Source organism: Muscardinus avellanarius, assembly GCF_963383645.1.
Source record: "Muscardinus avellanarius genome assembly, chromosome: 19".
Lineage (NCBI taxonomy): Eukaryota > Metazoa > Chordata > Mammalia > Rodentia > Gliridae > Muscardinus > Muscardinus avellanarius.
The window spans coordinates 804,002-817,370 of record NC_137805.1 but is presented as its reverse complement, the minus strand read 5'-3'; the positions used below and the strand labels follow the sequence as shown (position 1 = coordinate 817,370).

The 13,369-nt window shown below is 42.8% G+C and overlaps 1 protein-coding gene across 1 annotated transcript in view; it reads right to left on the bottom strand.

Annotated features, from left to right (window-relative positions):
- Window positions 1–469: 469 nt before the first annotated feature.
- Window positions 470–13,369, bottom strand: part of BFSP1 (beaded filament structural protein 1) — a gene marked incomplete at both ends in the record, with an annotated part of 49,732 nt that continues 36,832 nt past the window's right edge. Inside the window, 3 exons of the mRNA XM_080716612.1 lie at window positions 470–1,431; window positions 5,479–5,564; window positions 7,028–7,248. Coding sequence (XP_080572738.1) covers window positions 470–1,431; window positions 5,479–5,564; window positions 7,028–7,248 — 1,269 coding nt within the window. The remainder of the gene's footprint in view (window positions 1,432–5,478; window positions 5,565–7,027; window positions 7,249–13,369) is intronic.

The following is a 13,369-nucleotide window of genomic DNA, read 5'->3' as shown; positions in this document are numbered from 1 at the left end:
ATCAGCTTCCAGGGGAACCCAGCCCAGGACAGATACTTTTAGTCAGTTTATCTCTAACAAAAGTGCAAAAGTGCAAGCCCGTGCCTGCAATGAAAGGAAAATGACCAATGTCATCAATTAGCATCTTCCTGTGGGAAATCCTGACGCTATCTGAGATTTTAATGAATCTCTCCATGAACCACAATGAAGTGTATGTCTCTCTCCTGAATGAAGAGGTGCCAGTGGCCCTTAAACAGAGCATCCACATTCTGAGTACAGCGGGCCCGCCCACATCCCCAGTCCTAGGAATTAGACAAGGGATACAGTGCAGGCAAAGCAAACGTTTTAATGAAGGTTCACTGGCAACACCAGATGGGCCACTACGACCTAATCCAAACAGGAACCCTCACTCTTTTTATCATCTGTTCTAAAATGTCAAAGCATGTCCCCACAGCAGCCCCTGGGACACTCTCCGCCACACCTGGGCATTTTAGGTGCCCTTCTCTGCCAACTTCTGGTTTGCCTTTGTCTTCCCAATCACGGTCTCCACGATGACAGCGGTTTCCTCGTAGGTCTCAATACTCTCTGTTGAAATCTTCTCAATGGACTCCACCACTTCCACCTTTTTAAAAGCCAGCGCTCTGGGCGGGGCCTTCCCCAGCAAGCTGCTGCTCTCGCTCGCAGGCCCTTGCGGCCCACCCTCACTGGCCCCAGGCCTCTGAGGCTGGGGTGTAGACGGTCTCTCCGGGTCGGGTATGATCACAGGGCAGGGTCTCCTGCACCTCGCATCTTCCTTCTGGCTGCTGTCACCCTTCTCCCCAGGGCCTTTCAGTTCCTTGGAATGCGTCTCATTCTCCTTGTCCGTAGCCTGCTGGTTGCTGGAAGGACCACCTCCTCTCCCCTGAGGACCCTCCTGGCCATTCTCTAAGGGTGGTGTGGGCTGCTCAGGAGAGGGCTCCGCATGGCCATCCCGCTGCATGGAGTCTTCTTCAATGGAGACCACCACTCCGTCTCTGGCGGGGATGGAGGAGGAATAGAACTCAGGGTCCACATAACTGGCCTCCCCCGTGACCAGCACATGCCGCCCTTTGGTGTAGAGGCCGGCAGGAGGCTCAGGCATGGGCTCCACAGGCCCCCTCACTCTCTCCTTGACCATCTCGCACAGTTTCCCAAAGGCTTTGCTTATCTGTCCCCCATCCGGCACATCCTCCGGACGCCCTTCTTGTGCTGGGGGACTTGCTTCCTCACGCCCTGGTTTCAGCTTAGGTTCACCTTCCTCTTTAAGTACAATCTGCACTGGCTTTGAATCTTCTGGAGTTTTCAGAGCCACATCTTCCAGAGTTTCATCTGCTTTCTCTTGAGCCATGACCTCCTTTCTCTTTGGGATGGTCTTAGGGGACCCTTTTTGTCTTGGTTTTGCTGTTGTTATATCCTGCACAGCCTTAGTGAAATCTAAAAAAAGAAAAAAGGCAGTAAGTGTAATTGTGAATGAAAGGAAATAAAAATGTATTTGTTAAAAAATATGCTAGCCAGGCACAATGGCTGATGCCCATAATCCCAATACTTAGAAGTCTGTAACAGGAGGATTGCAGGTTCTAGGGCAGCCTCAGCAACATAGTGAGGCCCTGTTTCAAAATAAAATATTTTAAAAGGGAACTAGGGGTGTAACTCAGAGATAGAATGCCCCTGGGTCTAATCTTACATACAGAAAAAAGGAGAGAGGGAGGAAAAGAGGGAGGAGTTAACTGTATTAGAAATAAATGTCTGCCAGGCGTGGTGGCGCACGCTTGTAATCCCCGCGCTTGGGAGGCAGAGACAGGTGGGTCGCACAGGTTTGAAGCCAGCCACGCATGCTGGCTTAGGAGACCCTGTTTCCAAATAAAAAATATAAAAATAGGTCTGGGAGTGTAGCCCGGAAGTAGAAGGGCTTCCAGGAACCCAGTACCACCAAAAAAAAAAAAAAAGAAAGAAAGAAATGTCTAGCACTAGGATAGGGCTTACTATATATGGTCAAAAGCAATGGGGGAAAAGCCTGGTTCTGTTGCTCCACAGCCCGTGGTGGGGTTCTAGCTCTGCCAACCCGATGTGGAAATTTGGACAAGTCATTCAGTCCTCGGAGTTTCTCCAAAGGGAAAAGAAAATGCTGTGTTCTCTAAAGCGCACAGCTCACCACCACACTGGATAACTCATAGACACATGCCTCTGCTGTCACACTTGGAGCAGCACTCCTATCCCACCCGGCCAGCACTGAGCTCACAGTGGGACCCGCATTACACGGGGCACTCAATCCACACAGTTGCTCTCTCTGACAGCAGAGCCTCCTCGGCCTCTGATGTGGTCAGTCAGATGGCTTCAGGGTCAGAAACAGGATCTCCATTCACCATGTAACTCCCTCACTCCACATTAATCACCACATCCTAAATAAAAATGACCACCCCCTTGGTCAGTACCCCCTTCCCCAGGCCAAAAGAAGAAGTGATGGTGTTAAATTCAGAAGCAACAGGAATCCCCTGTTCCCATGTACTCCTCATTCATTCCCACTGGCCTTCAGGAAAACTAGAAGTTAAAGAAAACACACAAGAGTTACCCTGCAAAATCTCTGAGGCTTTCTAGCATCACTCCCGTAGTGATTTTGGAACTTTTTTTTATCTCAAAGGTCTTCTCCATCCCTCCCACCAGTAACCCTGGAACTGAGATGGACAAAGCACCAGCACCTCACTAGGCCAACCCACAATGGGAGAAGGGTGAGTGGGAAACAAATGGCAGTCATAGTCATGAGCCATAAAGCAAAAGAGGACACAGAGCGGGACGTCACGGGAGGGCTGTGTTGGAGTGAGCTGCAGAATTACAGGGCTCCACGGGAAAGACAAGGCAGGACCCCCTGTTCAAAGCTTGGTAATAACCAAGCCAGGCGCGGTGGTGCACGCCTGTAATCCCAGTAGTGAGACTCTCATCAACCTAGTGAAACCTTGTTTCCAAATAAGAAATAAAATCGGGCTGGGAGTGTAATGCTAAGGCATTATGGCTCTGGGTTCCATCCCCAGTACCACACACACACAAAAAAAGAAAGCCATTACCAATTTCAGGGCAATAACAACAAAATATCCAACCATACTTAGACTTTCTGAGTGTCTGCCCTAAGGAGGGACAGGGGATCTCTGAGCTGATCCTGGGCTGTGGCCACAGGAATGTAGTCTTTCCAATGATGTTCTGACTCCAGAATCCCATTTGTAAAAAAAAAAAAAAAAAAAAGAATCCCCCTGAGCTGTCTATGAAACATGAATTTAAAGGCCTATAAGATCCAGCATCCCACTTATGAATGTTTCTCCCAAAGATTCACAATCAGTGTGCCCAAGAGCCATCTGCATCCCCATGTTTCTTGCAGCACTATTGACAATGGCCAAGATACAGAACCCATCTCAATGTCCATCAACAGGTGAGTGGGTAAGGAAACTGTGGTGTATAAATACTCAAAGGGATACTATTCAGCCTTTTAAGAGAAGGGAATCCTGCCGAGACAACGTGGGTGACCTGGGAACATTATGCTGAGTGAAATGAGCCCAACACAAGAAGACAAGCTCTGGATGATCTCTCTTATGCATGGAGGGAGTCTAAGAAATGCAACTCACAGGCGGTGATCCCCAAGGCTAGGGGTGAGCAGGTTGGGGAGATGAGCAAAGGGTACAATATCTCTGGCAGAAGAAATACTTTTGTCCTATTGGACAATGGTGAATATAGTTAAGAACAGTACCTTTCAAAACTGCTGGAAATAAATATCAAATGTTCTCACTATAAAATAAATGCTAGATGATGGATATGTTAACTAGATTGATTTAATTATTCTACCTTGTATCCATAAATTGTTATAATACTTTGTACCCATAAATTTATACAAATTACCAATCTATTATTTAAAAATAAAAATAAAGATCTGGATGTGGTAGCACACACCTATAATCCCAGTACTTGGGAGGCTAGCAGGAAGATCAAACATTCAAGGACAGCCTCAGCAATGTAGTGAAACTCTCAGCAACCTAGCAAGACCCTGATTTAAAACAAAAGGTATGGCCGGGCGTGGTGGTGCACACTTGTAATCCCTGCGCTTGGGAGGCAGAGACAGGAGGATGGCACAGGTTCGAAGTCAGCCACGCTGGCTTAAGAGACTCTGTTTCCAAATTTTAAAAAAAGTATAAAATAGGTCTGGGAGTGTAGCCCGGAGGTAGAAGAGCTTCCAGGAACCCCAGTACCACCAAAAAAACAAAAACAAAAACAAAAAAAAACAACAACAAAAAAGGTATGAGCATCAACATGACTATCTTCTCTTCTTTCCCAAAATGCTGCAGTTGTTCAGAATGGGGAGGTGCAGAGGTAATCTGCTGTGTCGCAGTGAGTAAACCATTTCAAAAGATCAAATGTGGAAGGCAGAAACCACATTTGCCAACCACGCTGTTTCTGCTCAGCTCTTTGTGATGTTTGTATGGTGAGATGGGGTCTCACTATGTCGCCCAGGCTGATTTCAAATGCCTGGGTTCCAACTAGCGCCTTGGCTCAGCCCTTGGCTCAGCCTCTTGAGTAGCTGGGGCTACAGGCATGCCACCACGCTCAGCTTCTGCTCAGTTTTGACGGGAAGAGAGAATGAACAGTAAATAAGCTTCTATTCTGTACCAGAAACTGGGTTGATCGCCTTTGCAAAGAGCAGTTCATTTAATTTAGGGGGAAATACAATTCAGTGTCCTCTTCTTGCCACAGTGAAGGAACAGGAAGCTAATCCTGAACTGTATTTCTTCCCCCGATTAAATGCCTATATTCAGGGTAACATTCCCAAGGTGGGCTATCTCCCCAGGTGCTTTATCTTCTTATGAACTTCTTGGGCTTAAAGAAGCCAAATATTAAAGATTCAAAACCTAACCAGAGCCTGATAGAGTGGCATAGGCCTGTGATCCCCAGTACTTGAGAGATTGAGACAAGAGGAGTGCAAGTTCAAGGCCAGCCTCAGCAACTTAATGAGACCTTGTTTCAAATTTTTAAAAAATTTAAAAGGGCTTGAGGTATATCTGTATTGTTTTGTTTGGGGGGGGAGTTGTTTTTGTTTTTGTTTCTGGTAGTAGGGATTGAATGCCTATGGGTTCAATCCCCAGTACCAAAAGAAATAATGAAAAATTGGGGCTGGGGGTGTTGCTCAGGGGTAGAGCACATGCTCCGCATGTTTGTGGCCCTCGGTCCAATCCCCAACACTAACACAAATAAAAATTAAATAAGTAAATGAATAAGTGAATGAATAAACAAACAAACTTACTTCTCCTCTGCTCAGTCACTTAGTTTCTAAAGGAGCAAACCAGAGCAAGAGGGAAAGAGATCTTCCTCATAAAATGATTTAATTTCCAGACAGAGAAGAAGGGAGCATGCATATTATAATCAGGAAGAAAGCCATTTGGTTTTGGTTTGGGGTTTTTGTTTTTCCATTTTTGCCAAGACACAAAAAAGCAGATCCAGGGTTACCTGTCCCACCAGATCCAAGGCTGAGAGTGGCCCCATGGCTCGGGGTGAACAGGGCGATGGGCGTCTCCATGAAGGCAGAGGTCAGCCTAGCAGAAAGAACCAGAGAGAGAGAGTGGTGCCATCTTGAGTTCATTAGATACCTGGGGAGGGGCTCTCTAATCGTGAACAAAAATGAAGACAGCTTTCTCTAAGTCAAAGCGCTCAAGAATTCAATGTAATTCTGCATCACATATGCATTCATACACTAGATGAGGACGTAAAAGCTTATTTCTTTGGCCTCAAGTCATAAACCACAAAACAGAGCTATGGAAACATCATACAGTGATTATTTATCATCTAAACCCTACTTCTCCGTTGGACAGTGGGTTTTGTGTTGTTTTTACTTTTAATTAAAGAGTAACCAATCCAGGCTGAAATATTTAGGGTAAACAGGTTATGACAGCCCCAACTCATGTTTTTAAAATCTGGGTACTCTGTATTGGAAGGGAAGGAAGGGGGGGGCACCAAGAGTGTGTGCATGTATGTCACTGTCAACATGATTTGCATTCTGATGTAAGACTATAATGCACCAATAAAAGGAAAAAATAATATATGTATTGCCAGCTGTGGTGGTGCACCCCTGTAATCCCAGTGCTTGGGAGGCTGAGATAGGAGGATTCCAGGTTCAAAACCATCCATGGCAATTTAATGAGGCCCTTAAAGATTTAGCGAGAGCCTGTTTCAAAATCAATTTTTTTTTTTTTTTTTTTTTTTTTGGTGGTACTGGGGTTCCTGGAAACCCTTCTACCTCCAGGCTACACTCCCAGACCTATTTTTTATATTTTTTATTTGGAAACAGGGTCTCTTAAGCCAACAAGGCTGGCTTCGAACCAGTGTGATCTTCCTGTCTCTGCCTCCCAACCACTGGGATTACATGCATGCGCCACCACGCCTACCTATCAAAATCAATTTTAAAAAAGGGCTAGTGGCATAACTCAGAACATTCCTGTGTTCCTCAGTACCATACTAATACACACAAAAAGTATTAAACCATTTGGGATTAAATGTAAACAACTGGTTACTCCAGATAAAGAGTATTCAGGAGTTCTTTGTTTTATTCTTGCAATGTTTCTAACAATTTGAACTGTATCAAAATTCAAATGTATAGGCCGGGCGTGGTGGCGCACGCTTGTAATCCCCGCGCTTGGGAGGCAGAGACAGGAGGATCGCACAGGTTTGAAGCCAGCCGCGCTGGCGTAAGAGACCCTGTTTCAAAAAAGGTCTGGGAGTGTAGCCCGGAGGTAGAAGGGCTTCCAGGAACCCCAGTACCACCAAAAAAAAAAAAAAAAAAAAAAAAAAATTCAAATGTATAAGCAACCAATCAATGAGGTATTTAATTAACTTTCCATGATGCCGTTTCCAAAACCAAAATCTTCACAATGACATTTAAATGCAGTTTAAGACTTATTTTCATAAACGTACTCTTGAAGCACTAACCGTGATGTAAATACAATATATACAAGACATATTCTCTGGAGAGAGCAGAGAGGAGAACCTTGCGTGGCCACACCTGTTGCCTTCGATCTCAATGATCCGATGGTAGCGGTCCAGCTCATTCCTCAGGGTCTGCTGGGCCACGGCCAGCTGCCGGCAGTCGTAGGAAGACTTCTCCAGCGTCCGCTCTGCCTCCTCAATCTCCTTCCGCAGGCTCTCGATCTGCTCGTTGTAAAGCTGAATCTCATCGTCGTAGCACTCATGAGCATTTTTAATAGCTTGCTCCAGGGTCATCGTCTGCGGGCAAAGACATGCTGCAAAGAAATTCATGCCACCCCGCCCCACCCAAGACCAGACTTGGTCAGAGAAACCTCATCTGGGTGTATGAAATTCTACTTGTTTTGTTTGTTTTGCTGTCAGTTAAAGATCAGCAGAGACTGTTTTTGGAATCTTTGAGACCAAAAAGCAGTTGGAAAACTGAGCTCCTGTCTCCTTGTGGGAACACCAGCCCCCTCTGGGGTTAGCCCACAAGGAATCCTGTCCCAATGGCGGACTGAAGAAGACAGACCCAGAAAACAGAAGGAAATTTGCTATCTACAAATTAATATGTACAATTCAGATAAAGTACATTCTTCGTACTTTTATGACAGCATAAATCTGATAGACAAAACTAGAAGTAAAAAGAAGAGCACATACTAAATAGATAAGATGCAACTTTTACTGAAATGATTAAGAATAAAAAAGACCAGGGATGGTGGTGCATACCTGTAATCCCAGTACTTGGGAGGCTGAGACAGGAGGAGCACGGGTTTGAGAACAACCTCAGCAAGTAGTGAGGCTCACATCAACCTAGTGAGACCCTGTTTCAAAATAAGAAATTAAAATTAGACAGGGGGTGTAGCTCGAAGGTAGAATGCCTTTGGGTTCAATCCCTGGTATCACTTTGTCACCCTCCCCAAAAAGAGAGTAAAAGTGTTTCCATGCTTTCATTCTTTCACTAGAGTGCTTTAGTTTTCTCCCAAGTTTCAATCAGCAGAACTGACAAGTTGACAGGTGGAGTTTTTAAATTGTGTGTGTGGGTGTGTGTGTACATGCATATTAGTGCATGCACATGTTTGTATATATATATATATATATATAGATAGATAGATATAAAATAACCTTAGATGCTTTGGTATGCATGAAGCCCTGGGGTTGATGCCAGCACTGAAAATTAAAACAAACAAAAAAGAAAGAATGTTAGAGACACACCATTTTATATATTAAGCACGGAAAATAAGAATTAAGGGAGGAAAATAGAAAAAGGTAGTTTTATATTCCCTCTAAGAGGTCCTGGCATTACTAAAGACCCACAAATGCACTTGCTCACAGGCTCCATAGCTCCACAACCTCTCTAAGTAGGAAAGAATTTGACATTCCTGATCCTCAAAGACCAAAGTGCTGGGCACAGTGACACCTACACACAATCCCAGAAACTCCAGAGGCTGAGACAGGAGGATCACAAGTTTCATGGCCAGCTTCAGCAACTTAGTGAGACCCTATTTCAAAACAAAAAAATATATACCACCCATAGTGAAGAAATCCAAAGGAGTATCAGAAACTACTTTGAAAAACTGTACTCAAACAAAACAGAAAATCTGGAAGAAATTGACAAATTTCTAGATACATACAACCTTCCTACACTGAGTCAAGAAGATATAGAAAATATAAACCAACCAATAGCAAATAAAGACATTGAAGCAGCAATAAAGAGCCTCCCATCAAAGAAAAACCCAGGACCAGATGGTTTCCCAAGTGAATATTATAAAACCTTTATAGAAGAGCTAATCGGATACTCCTCAATTTATTTCATGAAATAGAAAGAAACAGGACTCTCCCAAATACATTTTATGAAGCCAGCATCACATTAAAATCAAAACCAGCCGGGCGTGGTGGCGCACGCTTGTAATCCCCGCGCTTGGGAGGCAGAGACAGGAGGATCGCGCAGGTTCGAAGCCAGCCGCGCGCGCTGGTTTAGGAGACCCTGTTTCCAAATAAAAATGTAAAAATAGGTCTGGGAGAGTAGCCCAGAGGTAGAAGGGCTTCCAGGAACCCCAGTACCACCACCAAAAAAAAAAAATCAAAACCAAATAAAGATAGCTCAAGGAAAAAAATGCCAGCCTATATCATTGATGAGTTTGTATACAAAACTGCTAAACAAAATACTAGCAGCACGCATTCAAAACCACATCAAGAAAACCATACACATGACCAACTAGGGTTCATCCCAGGGATGCAAGGCTGGTTCAACATACGAAAATCAATCCATGTAATTCATCATATAAACAGAACTAAAGACAAAAATCACATGATCATTTCAATAGATGCTGAAAAAGCATTTGATAAAATCTGCACTGCAGAGAATCAAAATAGAAGGAACATACCTCAACATCATAAAGGCAATCTACAATAGGTCCACAGCCAACATCATATTAAATGGGGAAAAACTGAGAATTCCCCGCAAAAATAGGAACATGACAAGGATGTCCATTACCACCATTTCTTTTCAACATAGTACTTGAGACTCTAGCCAGAGCAATAAGGCAAGAGAAGAAAAAAAAGGAATACAAATACGAAAAGAACAACTCAAACTTTCACTATTTGCAGATGACATGCTACTATACTTAGAAGTCCCAATAAACTCAACCGAAAGGCTTATAGAACTAATCAACATATTCAGCAACTTATACATTTCAGCAATTGATAAAAAAAATCAATCTTAAAAATTCAGAAGCTTGTCTATATACCAACCATAAATCCACTGGAAAAGAAATCCAGAAAGCACTTCCATTTAGGATATCCCACAAAAAAAAAAAAATACTTAGGAATAAACATAACCAAGGAGGTAAAAAAACTTCTACAAAGAAAATTATAAAACATTAAAAAAGAAATCAAAGAAGACCTTAGAAGATGAAAAGATCTTCCTTGTTCATGAATAGACAGAATAAATATCATCAAAATGGCCATACTTCCAAAAGTGATCTACAGATTCAATGCAAAACCCATTAAATTGCCAAGGTCACTGACATCTGAATCACAGTAGGCCATACCGAGACTCAGTCTCATCCCACTATCAGAATAGCAGAATGGGAGGCTGACCCCCTTGAGAATTCCCCGAATTTGTGTTCAAAGAACGCAAAACTGGAATTCAGGATTCAGATTCAGTGTGTGTGAATGCCAAGTGCATGTGTGTGACTGAAATGGATACCAAAGTCAAACTCAGTCTGTAGATTGAAATGGGAAGAAAAAACCTAAATCATAACAATCTTGGCCATGGATGTAAGTTCCCCTTGAAGTGTTCTTTGATTCCTCACATCTAGTCCCTGCTTTTTGGTTGGGGGGGCATTCAGTTGGTTTTCTTTGTAGGAACTTCTGTGGCACCTCTCTTTCTGGGATCATAGTTAAGTAGAAACCAGGGAATCTCATCTGGGGGACATGTCCCCAACTGTAAATGCAGGTTCTTGTCCCACTGGCTGACCTGTTGTCTGAAAATTCTCATCCATCTGTCTGTGGGCCTGTCTGATTGACTCAGTCTGTGTATGGGTCTATTTGTATCTGTTTTCCCTTTGTGCAATGTCACTCTCTGTCTGTGTCACTCTCTGCTACGAGAGGGTCTCTTTGAGGGTTGCTTATGATTGTAGGGGTAAGAGTAAAATTTAAAAAAAAAACAGGAGATTAAATAAATCACAGAGGGTTTAAGAAAATTTCAAATGATTTGTTGAAAATAAGACATATAAAAGAAATTTTATATATGTAGTAAGTCTGGCTGCAATTGAGAGGAATTATTTAAAGGGTTTTCTAAAAGTCACATTTAATGCTTAGATTCTATGCTTAAAACAATTATATTTTCTTAAGACATTAATCTGCTCTTGTTAAAATTTTCAAAACCTAGCCTTAAGAGCAAGACTTTGGCATTTTTATTAAGACAATTTCCTATGTTCTTCATATTTAAAAAATAAGTTTTCTGCTTTTTGTGACATTTATTAAGAAACCTGTAGGCCAAGCATGGTGGTGCACACCTGTAATCCCAGCTTTTGGGAGGCTGAAAAAGGAGGATTGTGGTTCGTGGACAGCCTCAGCTACTTAGTGAGGCCCTTTGCAACTCAGTGAGACCCTGCTTCAAAATAAAAAAATAGCCAGGTGTGGTGGCACATGCTTGTAATCCCCGTGCTTGGGAGGCTGAGACAGGAGGATCACGCAGGTTCGAAGCCAGCCTCAGCAACTTAGTGAGGCTCTCAGCAACTTAGTGAGACCCTGTTTCCAAATAAAGTATAAAATAGGACTGAGAGTATAGCCCGGAGATAGAAAGTCCCTGGGTTCCACTCCCAGTACCACAAAATAAATAAATATATATATATATATATATATATATATATATATATATATGGTTGGGGGTAGCTCGGAGGAAAAATGACCCTGGGTTTCATCCCCAGTAACACACACACACACACACACACACACACACACACACACACACACTTGCGTTTAAAAGAAAAGGTTTTATGTGTGTTTTTTTTCAAGATAATCTCTTTAGTTTATTAGGCCTTTTTGGTACTTAATAAACTGCATTTTAGCAGAGTCAGAGTTTGAATGTCTGTGTTTTACAGCTGTTAAATGATCACTTAATAACTAAAGTTATTTGCGCCACTTGAGTCCTTACATATATGCTTGGTAAACCATTCAAATGGGAGGCACAGGTGGAGAATACTGGAGGTTTATCCAGAGAAATGAAAGCACCATATGGAAAAGGTAGTAAAGAAAGGGGAAAGGATCATATTAGAGTGAGGAAAGCATTTAAAATGGGCCATTCCCAAGAATAGAAAGGTGGCCTGGGCCAATAGGGTTACACTCCACAGATGGGCTCTGGAGCAATTCCTTTCTGAGAAAGGAAAATGGCACAAAGTGTTCCAAGTAGAGTCTTGCAGTCCCTTTGGACACCTTCTGTATAAGCATTACATTTGGTGACTGACTACTCCCTTCACATTGCAGCTTAGGGATCCCTTTTTCCACAAGGGAGGAGATCAAAGTGAACGGGGATCTACAGTCTGGTCTGCTTCTGCTGACCCCATTTGCTAATCTAGCTAGCTCTGATGAATAAACAACTATTACTTTGGGTTACTATATGTATTTGACACCCTCTATACCTCTGACTATAGAGTTGTATACATCTGAAGGCTAGGTATGCTATGCATCTGAGGTTTATCTAAATGTTTCATAAAAGGCCAGGCATGGCGGTACACACTTGTAATCCCAGCAGTCAGGAGGCAGAGACTAGAAGATAGCAGTTCGTGGCCAGGCTCGGCTACTTAGGCCCTTCGCAACTCAGTGAGACCCTGTTTCAAAAATAAAAGACTAAAAAATAGGGTTGAAGGTGTAGCTCAGAGGTAGAATGCCCCTGGGTTCCATCCCCAATACCACAAAATAAATAAATAAATGTTTCATAAAAACTTATAAAGTTAAATATATGGATTTTATATGCATGCAAAGTAACCAGTAAGTGATCTCTTTATGCAGTGTGCATTATCTCTGATGTGTAATATCATTCAAAAGCTCTGTCATTTAAGATCTAGTTTACATCTGTTTACTTTGACTGAAAGTTTTATTTTTGTATAAAAGACATACAGTTTCCCATCAGATAATAAGCCTATTTTATCAGTTACACTGATCTCTAAACTTATAAAGGGTCTAGAGCCACTTTTTGGCTTTTGTCAGGACTGTTAACCTACATAAATGGGTAATTATATTTTACTGAGCCATAAGTTCTCAATTTCACTCTAATAGTAAAGGTTAAGTTAATATATATGTTAACTTCTATGTAACTGTAATGTTAATTATTACTGGCTCTTTTATAAGTTAAATATATTATGTTTCCTAAGTGTCTTCGAAAATGCAAAGCACAGCAAGTGATGCTAATCTGCAGCCAAGGTTATAACCACTGATATAATTCATCTGCCTAATCTCACACTCCAGTGCATTTGGGATGGAGTCGCAGACAGTCCAGGGCATCCAGCCCGGGGTCCTTATACAGACACCTAGCTCAAATTAGTTCAAACCCCCCTCCGTGCCTGAAAGGTCCTATCTCCCAGATCTTAATTGCCAAAAGGCAGGACTCTCGTAGTCTGTCAGGAAATTGAAGGAAGCAGCCAGGTGAAGCCAATTTTGAAAAGTCCTCTGGAAGGACCAGATGTGCTGCCAATGTGAGTCCCACAGACACTACAGCAGTAAACCACACCAGCACCTTCAGCATCTCCTCACCCAGCACCACCGCCTGGCCCATCTGACTAGCCATCCAGTCCAATGAGCCAGACCCCAATTCCCCAACTGGTCAGCCCCACTTAAAGAAATGGTATCATCACACCATATCAATCCCAGTCAGAAC